This window comes from Pteropus alecto, unplaced genomic scaffold, assembly GCF_000325575.1.
Source record: "Pteropus alecto unplaced genomic scaffold, ASM32557v1 scaffold46, whole genome shotgun sequence".
In the NCBI taxonomy this organism is placed as follows: Eukaryota; Metazoa; Chordata; class Mammalia; order Chiroptera; family Pteropodidae; genus Pteropus; species Pteropus alecto.
The window spans coordinates 745732-758965 of record NW_006439231.1 but is presented as its reverse complement, the minus strand read 5'-3'; the positions used below and the strand labels follow the sequence as shown (position 1 = coordinate 758965).

General features: G+C 33.4%; 2 protein-coding genes across 2 annotated transcripts in view; both read right to left on the bottom strand.

Moving 5' to 3' along the window:
* The window catches only part of LOC102883998 (transmembrane protease serine 11G), a 35366-nt gene extending 30956 nt beyond the window's left edge, over positions 1-4410 (bottom strand). Inside the window, exon 1 of the mRNA XM_006916529.1 lies at positions 4163-4410. Coding sequence (XP_006916591.1) covers positions 4163-4410 — 248 coding nt within the window. The remainder of the gene's footprint in view (positions 1-4162) is intronic.
* A 3059-nt stretch (positions 4411-7469) lies between these two features.
* TMPRSS11F (transmembrane serine protease 11F) overlaps positions 7470-13234 on the bottom strand; it is a 61768-nt gene continuing 56003 nt past the window's right edge. Inside the window, exons 9-10 of the mRNA XM_006916510.1 lie at positions 11081-11223; positions 7470-8312 (exon numbers count right to left, since the gene is read on the bottom strand). Coding sequence (XP_006916572.1) covers positions 8154-8312; positions 11081-11223 — 302 coding nt within the window. The 3' untranslated portion in view covers positions 7470-8153. The remainder of the gene's footprint in view (positions 8313-11080; positions 11224-13234) is intronic.

Genomic DNA, 13234 nt, shown 5'->3' with positions numbered 1-13234 from the left:
CTTTAAGAAATGAGGGCATAATCATCAGTCCATAGGACAGTGATGAGAAAGGAAAGAAGGTGGGGAGCAGAATTGCGTGAGCCTCAAAGGAACAAGGCAGTTTATGAGAATGTGGAGAGTAATGGTCTGAGGTGGCATTAGGGAGTAAGAAGCAAAGCCTAAATCTTTAATAATAAATCCTTACTTGAAAGGGCTGTGAAAAATGCTATGTCCTGAAGGCCAAAAACAACTATATTTGAATTTTCTAGGAATATAGAGAATATTCAGTAAAAAAAAGTTAGGACGTAGTTTGCTAACTATGGGATGACATTCCAGAGAAAGTGCAAAAGATATTTAATCCCGAGGAAACAATTTCAATGTGTGTAAAAATAAGCCAGAAGTATGTTTATTATAACAGTGTTATGGTTTTACCAAGATTGAAAAAAATAGATATTTAAATAAAAGATAATCTATCTTAAAATTTTTCTGTAAAAATATTTAACCACATATAATACAGATATGTTCATATCTTGTTGTCTTATTTTAAAGAAATATGATAAAATATGAATCTATATATGTATAATATATGTGTATATGTTCTGATAAAGCTTAAATTGCATTTTTAAACTTGGAATTATACCACATCAGTGATACTGATTACTCTTACTCAGTTTAGGGGCTGTCTTTTCATTTTTTTGTATTTTGTCCTAGTTCTACATTGCTAGTGCTGATCTACTAGAGTCCAAGACACTATTACAGGGGATGAGGGGACCCTCTCATTTTTATGACAACTTTGGTTTCCAAATTAAAATCATTAGGCCATGTTTTTTTATATTTATGTTTTCACTTGACAGAGTTCTTTTATGCTTATTATAAAACCAAAACTTGATTTTAACAGCAAATGTAAGAAATAACTTAAAATTCACTAATGGGTGTTATTGCATGAAAAAAGACTCCAGGAGGTTGCCAGAGCTGGGGGATGGGGCAAAATGGATGAAGGTGGTCAACAGGTACAAAATTCCAGTTGTGAAAGAAATGTCACGGGGGTGAAGTGTACAGCATGGTGACTATAGTTAATACTGTATTGTATATATGAAAATTGTTAGGAGAGTAGATCTTAAAAGTTCTCATCACAAGAAAAAAATTGTAACTATGGAAAGAAATGTCATGGAGATGTATTGTAAAGCATGGCAGCTATAGTTCACACTCTGTTGTATATTTGAAAGTTGCTAAGACAGTAGATTTTAAAAGTTCTCATCACAAGAAAAAAAATGAAACTATGTATGGTGACAGATGTTAACTAGACTTTCTGTGGTGACCATTTTGTACTATATAAAAATAATGAATTATTATGTTGTATACCTGAACCTAACATAATGTTAAAATGTCAATTACATCTCAAAAAAGAGACACTAATATTTCTTTGTGAGGCAAAGAGAAATGTAAAATTATTCAGAACCTCATTACAGGAATGTGATAATCCAAGGAATCTATTTCACAGTTGTTTATTTTAGAAAAAAAAAACAAGGACTAAATATTACAAATGCTTTTATATCTATTTACATCATGGTATCTAAATACAGAGTGGTTTACTAGAAAAGTAAAAATAATAAAATTAAAAAAGTAAAAGTTGTATGAAATCCAGTTAAGTGACATGGAGATTGAAATAACTAGTAAGTGATGAGTTATTGAAAATTAGTTGGTCCCAAATAAATTCAAAAAACAATTAAATAGTTCAAATAATATACCTGTGTCAGGCATTCTACTAGGTACTGGCATGTACAACAACAAATAATAAAGTATATTTCATTCACATAACTTACAGGTGACAAAAACTAATAAAGTTTTATTTATTTATTTTTTAAATGGATAAAACCCTCTGAGACTTAATTACACTGAGGCACAGATTATCAAAGGGAAGAGTAGAAATAGCTCTTCAACACTTCTTCACCTATCCCTCCACTCTCACCCCTTGGTATTATTCTGAGTCACAAAGCCAAGAAAAATCAAAGCAAAAAGTTATAAAGTAGTCCTATTCTTTTATCTTGATGTGGAGTGGAATCATAAAATTTTCAAGAATTTTGGACCCAGGGGGAACAATTTTGAAAAATTGTCCTTGAAAATGGAAAGTAATAAAAATAGAGAGGCCTAAATGGTTTGTTGGTGTATTACCAGATGTAAGTCTCACTTTCCCCAGATTTTTATTTCAGTCTATTTTTCCTACCTTTATGTCATTTTTCTTTACCTTTATGTCATTCTATTTCTCTCTCATTTGTTTTTTTTAGACTTCCTTCTAAATCTATTAAACAACAAAAATCTTAAGATTATTTATTTGCTTCTCACTTTTATATTCTTATGTACAAATTGTTCTTATATTGTTTTTTAAATTTTATTTTAAAAGGCAAAGAAGTTTTCAAAGGACATTAAAATTCAGATTCATTTTTTTGAATTTTAAATATATTTATCAATTTCAGAATGGGGGTTGAAATATCATACTTCTTATACAACTTGTGTATTTCCTCTATTTTCAAAGTATAAATTAGAAAACACTTTCTTCCTTGCTCCATTCTTCCATTCCTATAAATTTACAGAATTCTGCCTCAGGCTCTCTGTTTTTCTTCCTTCTCTGTGATTATGTCATTTTCACGTTAACCTTTTCAATTAAAATCCAACCTGTTAAACTTTTCAAATCCTAAATATAGAATCGTTAGCATAGTTTCCTGAAATAAAAAGTATTAACATTACTATGTTATGATTTTACCCAAGAAGAGTAGGGAAAAAGAACTACTAAATTCGAAATTCAGAATAATTGTCTGAAATGGAAACCACAACCTAAAATGAATCTTTTCAAATGTGAAATAAAGTTAAACTTACTGATACATCATACGCTGTTGACCATGCAAACTCCTTCACCTCCGTGCTGCTTTGTGAATTCTCATCAAATGAGTAGCATCCTGGGCATTTTTTCAGACTTGTAAACTGACTAAAGAATGCTTAAGGATTTAAGGTAAACTAGTTTGACAAGTTGGGATGGATTAACTTTAACCAATAGTATGGTTGGAGGTGAAGAATCACTTTAATAGTCTTTATTGCAGGAAAAATTTCCTGGTTCTGGCTAATTAAGTAAGAAACAATGTCATGTTCAAAACCTAAGCAACACCTTGAACGCTTTGAATGATTTAGTATTTCTCTTTCAAGAGGCAGCACTCTTCATTCTGAGTCAATACAAGTCTGGTCTTCAGGCCATGTCATTCATCTCTTTCAGAGGCAAGAGTGAAACAAGATCAGAAGTTTTCATAAAGCATTTGATAGCCCTTGACTTGCTTTTCTTAGTGCAATGGTACATGTACTCATTATGTCTAACCCAATAACTCATTTGTGTCTACTGTAAGGGGAATCCAGTTTTAAGGTGAGCAAATGAAAATGTATTTGCACCCATTACCATTTTAAAGGGCTTCTCCTGCTGATGGTCTCCTCTCTATGTGTTCTCCTTTGTAGCTATCGTGGTGTCTACCTTCTTTGACTTCTTTTCTTTTCTGTTGATATAATCTTTTTTCCCAATGCATTTTTGCCCACATGCCTAAAATATCATTTCTTTATAGTACAGCTCTCGATTCTCCACCTCACTGTAAGATTCAAGTTATTGAATCAGACTCCATCTGTATACTCTAAAGATAACTCCTTCAGGATCTTTTCCTTTAATTTCTCAGCTCTCACACTACCTGAACAACACTTAATACATACTTTCCCTTTAAGCGGGCATCTAGTTTTAGATTTGCTTATTTTCAGGTTTAAAGACCCATTTCTCCTGTTAGAGAGTGAAAGATTTGAGGCCAGAAACTGTGGTGTCTTTGAATAAATGCACTTACCAGCATCTGTGAAAACACTTTGACATTCAATACTTACTGTCTTTCTTTTAGTATATTTGACAATCAACATTCATATTCATATTTTCAATCTCTCTTTTGTTTTGAAAAAAGTTTTTTGGCAAACAGGAACACATGATAATTATAATTAATAAATGGACATATGAAAAAAGATTCAAATTAGCTAATAAATAAAGATCCATATTTTTATTAATTTTCTATTAACATTTAGCAAATTACTACAAACTTAGCCACTTAAAAAACTTGTCATTTAATACGTATTTTTATTCTGTAAGTGGAAGTCCAGGAGAACTCACCTCTCTTCTCTGCTTACAATGTCCCAAAGGCTGAAAGCAAGGTGTGGGCTCGGCTGGGTTCCTATCTGGAGGTTGTGATGAAGAATCACCTCCCAACTCATTCGGGCTGCTGGCAGAATTAAGTTCCTCCCAGAAAGACTAAGGTCCCTGTCTCTTTGCTGCCTGTCAGCCTGGGTTGCCCTCAGTTTCTGAAGGCTACCTGCATTTCTCGATACATGGTCACCTTCATCTTCAAGCCAATAGTGCATCTTCTCACACTTAGATTCTCTTTGACTTTTCTGCTACCAGAAAGAGAAAACTCTCTACTTCCAAAGGACTCTATTTCTAAAGGATTAGATTAGATCTACCTGGAAAAATCTCCTCTGATGAACTCAAAGTCAATTAATTAGTAACCTTAATGATATCTACAAAATTCTTTTTGCCATGTAATGTAACATAATCATGGGTATGATATCTCATCATATTCACAGTGAGAAGCAGAATTCTACCTACCACAATACTAAAAGAAAGTATTGTTTTCTACCTTTAAACTACATGTTTAATAATATTAATAGATTTTAGTGAAAATTCAACACTCGCCTACTTTGGAGATATGGCCAGTTGGCACAGTTTGAGAAAGCAAACTTGCTGAAGTGATAAGGATGGAAGAGCTTCTGTGCAATAGAATTCATTTGTGCATGCAATGTCACAGTGTGTTTAAAGCACTAAAGGTACTTTTTAAAAAACTAAAATGAAGAATGGCAAAAGGGAAGAACCCAAGGTGGGAGATTAAAATGGGAATAAGAAGAGGATCATCATGAAATTTTTGTACATCAAGAAAATGGATTTTGTCTTTACCCTATAGGTCAAAGACTCTTAATTTCTTTTTTTTTATGCCATGTCCATGGCCATTTTTGGCTCTATGGTGAAGACTATAGAATACTTCTCATAAGCAATGACCTTATTCAGCCAGAGGGCTGAATATATTCCTATGAATATATTTTTGTTCTTATTGTTGTTGAATCATGAAGATTTCACTGAGAGGAGATAATTAAGCATTTGCAAAAATTTTGGTCCAATCTTGTTCTAGCATTAAAAATGACCACCTTAGTTGTCAGGGCACCCAAAATTCCATCAAGACCCCACAGGGATTATGTCCTGTAGAGTTTACTGTGAGCCTGCTGGAATTGACCTGTCTTTTAAAACAATGAGTCAGACAAACAGAAGAGGGTTTTTTGTTTTTTGGTTTTGTTTTTTGTTTTTTTGTTTGTTTTTTTATGAAAAGATGTGACTATTATTATAGCATTCACAGCATAAGAGGCAAAGCTCAGGTTTTTTTTTTTTTTTTAACCACAATATATTTGCAAAATTCACAAGGCAATACTATTGATAAATAAAAAAGCTAACACTGTAAAAAAACTTCTTTACAATCTTAATGCATTTGCAGCATCATCTGTACTGACAAACCTTTACAATAATAAACTTTGCACTCTTTTGAGCAGGTTTTAAACATTCTTTAACTTTTCAACTTTATTATTCAATAAGAAAGCTTCACATCAATGCCATGAAGTAGATGACTCAATGTCCCATTTGGTAGATGGAAAACCTGAGGAAACACTATTGCATGATTCCTATAACACAACGCAATAGGTTAGACGTCACCAAACTAGAAGTAATACATATAAATTCTGTTTTAAAAATCCACTTTTCCATTTCTTAGATTGACTTCTGGCCTTTTGGATATATTCCTCTCATTTGTGTAAAAATGTCATTGAATTTAATTAAATTAAGCATGGAATCATTTAAATCAGTATATATAGTTTCACAGACACTTATATGCAAAAAGTTATCACAGTTTTCTAAAATATAAATATAATTACACAAAAGCACATATCCATTGCTATAGAACTTATATAGTAGAAAATAACTTTTTTTTTGTAGGCAGATTTGTTTTCCTGTTTCAACCAAAGGCTGTGTTTATCTTTAGTATAAAAAAGGTCTATTGTCAATCAAATACAAATTAAATATGCTAAATATTCTCCAGAAAGCTTTGGATGTTTCTCTGCCGATGAAAAGAAGTTTAAAGATTTATGTTTTCACTCTGCTTTTTCTTATTATTAGTAGTCATCAACTCGGAAATATAGTGACTTTTTAAAAAAGAAAAGTATATATGGATGACCCTTTTCTGTTTAAATTTTAATACTGAGATATAAATAATAACTAGGAGCTTTTTTAGTTATACTTATATTGTTTACATATATTACATATAAACACATACATGGAAAGTAACAAAACTTTCTATCATTAAAGAAACGGGGAGCCTAATTTTCTTCTCTGATAAATCAGAACAAGAAATCTAGCACTTGAAGTCTCACATCGGAGGCCTGGAGATGAATACAGTTGCATTTCCAGTCACAACTCTGAGGCCAGATGGCTACACATTTTATAGCTACATGTCTACAAGCAGACATAATTCAAAATATATTAATGAGACATAAAAAGTGATTTCGAAAATCTAGTGGTTCACCTAAACTTTTTACAGTGTAATTTGAAGTATTCTGAAATTAATTACATGACTTTAAAGAAACAGGGAACGTTTTTTAAAAAGAATATTATTATCGAGTCCAAAGCACATAAATAATAATTAATAGTAGCTAGTCGATGTTGACAGTCTGCTGTATGCAGACACTGTTCCAAGAGCTTTATTTGCGTTAATGCATTTAATCCTCATAACAACCATATGAGGTAGGTGCTATTTTTATTCCCATTGTAGAGATGAAAGAGTTAATGCACAGTGGTGTTAAGAAAACTGCTCAAGGTCAAATAGCTCATATGTGGCACAGCCAATGTTCAAGCTTGGGCAGCCTGATTCCAAAGCCTGTACCCTCCACCACTAGATTTTGTGCAGTTTTAAGCCCCAAAGTCATTAACTAACTTGACAAATTAAGTTAATTTATCTTAAAACTCACAGAGACATTCCTACCCATTATAGCAAACACTTATATAGTGCATGATATGTGTCAGGCACTGTCCTTAGTGCTTTATGCAAATCAACTCTCCCAACCTGACATTTTGATAGACATCTGAACTGTCAGAAGCTGAAAACTTATGAAAGCACCAGTTGCCATGTATTAATGTAGATATTTCTAAATAAACAATTGGATAGCTTATTCTACCAAAAATCTAGAGTGTTTGTCCTGTTACTAATCATTTGCAACCAACTCTGCTGGCCTAGGTCCCATCAGTTCTTTCTATTTCTTTTTAACTAAGGGAAAATGCTCCCAAGAGTCTCTTTTTCATTCTCATTTCTAGCCTAACACCAACTAATGATGCTGTTCAGAATAAGTCAGAAATGCCTATTAACAATACGACGTGCATCCTGAAACTAGTGCTTGTGTATTTAAAGCAATATTAACTGCAAGTTCAGATACATTTAAACATCTTTTAAATGGCAATTCTTGTGGTTAATAATAATGCTCCGTTATTATTTATAAACCCAGGTTAGAGTTCAAGTTATATTGCAAATCTCATGCTTCTCCATTCTAGTCATTGAATGTGTCCAGTCATTTGTGCTAGAATATTGAAGTCCTGAATCCTCAGGGAAGACTATTGTTTGATTTTTTGCTAGAAGAATCTCAAGTGCTTCAGGTAGTATATGAGGTAAGATTTTCAGCAGCTCTGGAAGCTCTTCATATCCTGTGGAAAATGATGTTCCCCGTCTTCCATTGGGGAAAACCATTTATAAATATTCATTTTATTATTAAGTATCACAAACAGTTTCCCTTGTGAATGAGGAATCAGTGTTACCTGTCATTTGCTGTGTCTTCTTCCCTCAGGGTAGAAAGAGAGTTTAGTCACAAAGGCCACCTCAAATATTAGATTGGTCTGAGTTTAAAGAATTTCTTGACATCCAGCAAAAGCACTGATCCAAACCACATGAATATAAATAATATACGATATGTAGAAGTTTTTAGCTCCATGTGCCACAAATATAATTCATAAACAATTCTCACTAGATACCAGTCTTTGAAGCAATCCAGTCTCGATACTGAGTCACTCTCGTGTAGACCCCAGGTTTTTTGGGAAGAGCACATGATTGTCCCCAACTTACTATACCAACAAGGTACCAGATGTCATGATTATCATAAACCAGAGGTCCACCAGAATCACCCTGGAGAAAAAAATAAAAACATATTTAAAAATTTTAACTCTAATTTAATTCAGTAGGAAGGTCATTGCAATCATCTCTTCCACAGAAAAATAGGAAATCGATACATAGAACATGCAACTAGGCTAGATATCAATTATGTAATGTTTCTCTCAATTGAGTTAAAATTTTGTGCTAAACTTTAAAGTGCATTGTTTTTTAGAAAGACTAACATCCATATTAAATAGTTACATTATTTCTGGTTCAGCATTCTTGAATTTTTTTGCTGGTTTGATTAGATATTTATGCATCATTTGGTAAGCATGTATATAAAGTATGAGGTTAGTATTTGTGCGTAGGTGAAAATTTTCAATGATCTCTTCTGAATATTGTTACCTTACGTTTTATGGACCTATTCTTGGTCTTCTTTTACTCACCTAACTCAAATTTATGTTCGCTTGCTGAATTTTATATAAGCCCCCTGAAATTTTTTTTGGAACATGGAAGATTAACTAAATAAACAGATATAAACATGGAGGTTAAAAGTATCATCTCAGTAGTTGAATTGCCAAGTTTCAGGCCCAGCTCTATTAAATACTAATTGTGTGACCTAGGGTAAGAACTTAACCTCTCTCTGCCTCTTCCACATTCTTTATTTTTTTGCGAACTATTTATTGAATTTCTACTGTATGTCCAAGCATTTTGATGGACATTGAGAATATCATAATGACCAAAAGTGAATGGTCCATATGCCCATAGAACTTAAAGTTTAGGTTAAAAAAACCAATGTTAAATAAACCCACCAATTAATGCAAAATTCAACTGTAATAAGTGCTATAGAAATGTACAGTATGGTAATTTGACTGGTCAGGAAGGCCAGGAAAGTTTCCCCTGATGAGATATAATCAAGCTGATATCTAAAGGAAGAAGAGTTAACCATGAAAAGGAAAATGTAGATAAAACATGTTCTAAATAGAAGGAATAGCATGACTGGCACATTCAAGGGCCTTTAAAGAAAAAAGAGGCTGAAGAAAAGACAATAAGGGAGCAAGTGGTATGCGATGGGGATATACAGGTAGGAAGAGACTGGTCCAAGTGGAGCCCTTTGCATCATTTTGAGTAGTTTTTTTTTTTTAATCTTAAGATAAAAATGAAGGTTAGCCACTGAAGTGTTTTAAAGAGGGTATTGACATTGACATGATCAGATTACATCTGGTTAGAAACCATCCTAGACTAAAGGAGCATAGAGTGAATACAAGAAGATATGGTAGATGGCTAAAGTGGCTGAGGCAGTTGAGAAAAGGAGGTGAAGGTAGGAAAGATATAGAGAGAGAAAGGTAGAGAGGGAGAGAGATGATCAAGAGACATTTAAGGAGGTAAAACCATTCAATTAGGTCATCAATTAGATAAGGGATAAGGAGAGAAAGTTAGAATAGCTTCTAGTCTTCTGGCTAGTTTAACAGAATAAAAAGGGCATGCTATTCAGAGAGATATAAAACATAGGAAGAGGATCAGGTGAAGAGGGAAATAAGAGCAGAATCAGGTGCAACATTTTAAATGAGATGCTGTCGAAATATCCAAGTAGAGTAGAATATATGTCTGGAGATGAAAGGGGTGGTTGGGGCTAAAAGTATAAATTTGTAAATTTATACTGCAGATAATTATCATCTGCAAAAAAGATGATAATTGAAGCTATGGAAGAGAATTAGATCCTCTAGGGATAAAGTATAGAGAAAAAAGAGGAACGGACACAGGATAGATCAAAATTTAATGTCTGGGATTAAGAGAGTGATCCTGAAAAGGAGATGGAGAGGAAGCAGACAGAGACGTATGAGGAAAATTATTACAAGCCAGGAAAAACAATATTTCAGGCAAGAGCGTAAACATTGTTAAATGCTGTTAAGAGGTTAAAAAAATTAAGATCAAAAATCATTTGTTGGAGGTCATTGGTGGGTCATTGAAAAATCTCAGGAAATGCTTTTTTCATGAAATGATAGGGTAGAAACCATATAGAAGTGGTTTGAGATGTTAGTAGGGGTTGAGAAAATTGAGACAATGGATACAAACATTTTTCCAAATATTTGATGATAAAGAGAAGATAGGGTGCTAACTGGAGGCATTATGGGTCAAAAAAGTGTTACTTGTGTTTCCTTTTTTTCCTAACTTAAAAGAGTTGACAAGGCTCAAGGTGTGTGCCTAGAATAGGTGGCTGAGGAGGGGTGAGGATCACTGGAGATTAGAGGATCTAGGAACTAAGAATTCAGCATTCAAATGGGTTAGTGTTAATATTGCAGGGCTTGAGATGAAGAAGAAAATTGTTTTAGTGTCAAAATCATAGAATGAGAAGGACAAGAAGGGAGAGACTCGAAGGTAGGGATGAAAAAAGATACACGAGAGATGACGACAGAGCTGAATAAAATGGTCTTCAGTGGAGAGGCTTCTTTGTCTTTTGTTTTCAATTTTGTTTAAGAAAATAACAATAGACCATAAGAGTAATTGTATGAACCAGAAATAGGAGCAACAGATGTTAATTTTCTAATTTGTAAAACAGATAATTATAATACTGTTTTGATTTCAATATAGCAAATAAAATAATAAATATAAAGTGCATAGCACTTGGCACATAGTAAACATTCAATATAATAATTTTTGTTATTATAATTATCAAATAAACTGAGTCCTTGGTGAAATGGAGGCCATTCTTTTTTGCTTCCAAGTGAAATATACGCCAAACTTAGAAACAGCTAATGAAAACTTTCCTTTTAATGTTTTGACCTTGACTTTAGACTTACTTTACATGCGTCTACTTTTCCTTCCATGAATCCTGCACATAACATTCCTGAAGTTATCAGGCCATCATACACATCTTTTCTGTTACATACATCAGTGCTTATGGTTTCCACCCTGGCTTGCCGAAGTTTATTTTGTGTAGGTCCTATTACATACACAAAATAAAATAAAACAAAAAAATGGGTTCTTCAAATACAATTGTAACTAAAACATGGAAGACACATAAATGGTATACTCCTAGGAGCAAAAGCACAATATTATTTTATTATTTTGTTGCCTGATTTTATTTTCTGCATCATAAATGTCTACATGCAAGGAACCATAAGCATATATGCCCCGATATTATGTCATATTTGTGGATCTTTGAAAACTATTCGAACCCTTAAAAGTACATGTACGGATATCCTCCCCCCCAAAAAAAAAATACATGCAACATATATATATATATATGTGTGTGTGTGCGTGTGTGTGTGTGTGTGCGTGTGTGTGTGTGTGTGTGTTTGTATATGTATGTGTGTGTGTACTTTTTTTTTCATGAAAAGGTCCATTACACTGACCTTGTCCGACTGGCATATTTTTTCATATAAGGAAATTGAGGCTTGGGGAAATTGACCAATTTTCCAAAAGCTATTCAAGTAGAAACCAGGCTATGAGCTGCACAGAGCCATTTGCTCTATTCCCTGCTGTAGTGTGTTATTTAAGGGTGTCTTAAAGCATGGGAAATGGAACAAATGCCTAATATATGCTAGCAATCTGACCAGCACAGAGTAGGGCCAGGAATTAGGGGGAGAGAATACTGCACAATTGAATATGTGAAGGAAAGGAAGTAGTTTAGGGCTCCTGATTAAAACTATCAGTGAGTATCCCTAAGCTAGATGTAAGGCAAGGGAGCACTAAAGGAGCCTTATAACAACCTCTTACAAAGTCAAGTTGGCGATGCATAGAGCATTTGAGAAATCTTACGTGTAATAGAATTCAGTCCAAAAAAAAGTCAGCTTATGATACATTAGCATTGGTCTCCTAGTTTATTCTGGATATCTTTGATAGAACTTTAACCATTGCTTTATTTCCCATTTTAAAACATTCAATCCAACTCTCTCTTTAAAGGAAATAAACTAGTAACTAGAAATCTTAAGTTCTGGTCTGCAGTTATAAAATTTTAGAACTGATGTCTTTTAAACCTCATATTAAGTGGGACAGAGGAAGAAATATGGATTCTATTAACTAATCAAAATTGAAATTCTCAAAACATTCACAAAACACTTTCATGTTTATGATTAGTATAAATGCTAATTAAAACAGGGAAGAATTTTGACAAAAAAAAAAAGACTATCATAAGATTGTGGTTTGAAGTACATGTTAATCAGGAGTGTTTACATATGGGAAATGTACAATATGCAATTACACCCCCTTCTACTTCCATACCATTTTGAACCTTTTCATAGCACCTAAAACTGTTTTTTTCTTCTATAATAGCCTTTCCCTTTCTCAACACTACTTCAATTAATTGTGAAATCCTCAAGAGTAAGGACCTGATTCCTTTAACTTATTTTTTTTGATATGCAGAGTTTTTCTTCTCAACTTTATTCAACCCCATCTTTAAACCCATATGTTCTTATTTATTTATTTATTTATTTATTTATTTATTTATTTATTTAAATTAGTTTCAAGTAAACAGTACATTGGTTAGACATCTGCATAGTTCGTAAAATGGTCTCCCCAATTGCTCCCGCCCCTGACTCTCCACCTAGCCAACGTATTAATTCTAACTGCATTCCCTATGCTGTGTTCCCCATCCCCATGACCATCCATCAGCTACTAATTTGTCCTTCTTTAACCCTTCGCCCCATTCTCCCAGCCCTGCAAACCTCCCTCTCCTCTGTCTGTCACCATATTGTCCCCTATATTTGTGAGTCTGTTTTTGATGAGTTTGTTCTTTTTATTCCTTAGATTCTACATATAAGTGAAATCATATAATGTTTATGTTTCTCTGTCTGACTTAAATACCTTCTAGGTCCATCAGAACAATATCTTTTTCCTTCTCCTTCCTTTTAGTCTGTGTGTATCTTTTAATCTGAAGTGAGTCTCTTGTAGGCAGCATATGTAGGAGTTTCATTTTCTTATCCATTCAGCCACTCTATCTTTTGGTTGGAGCA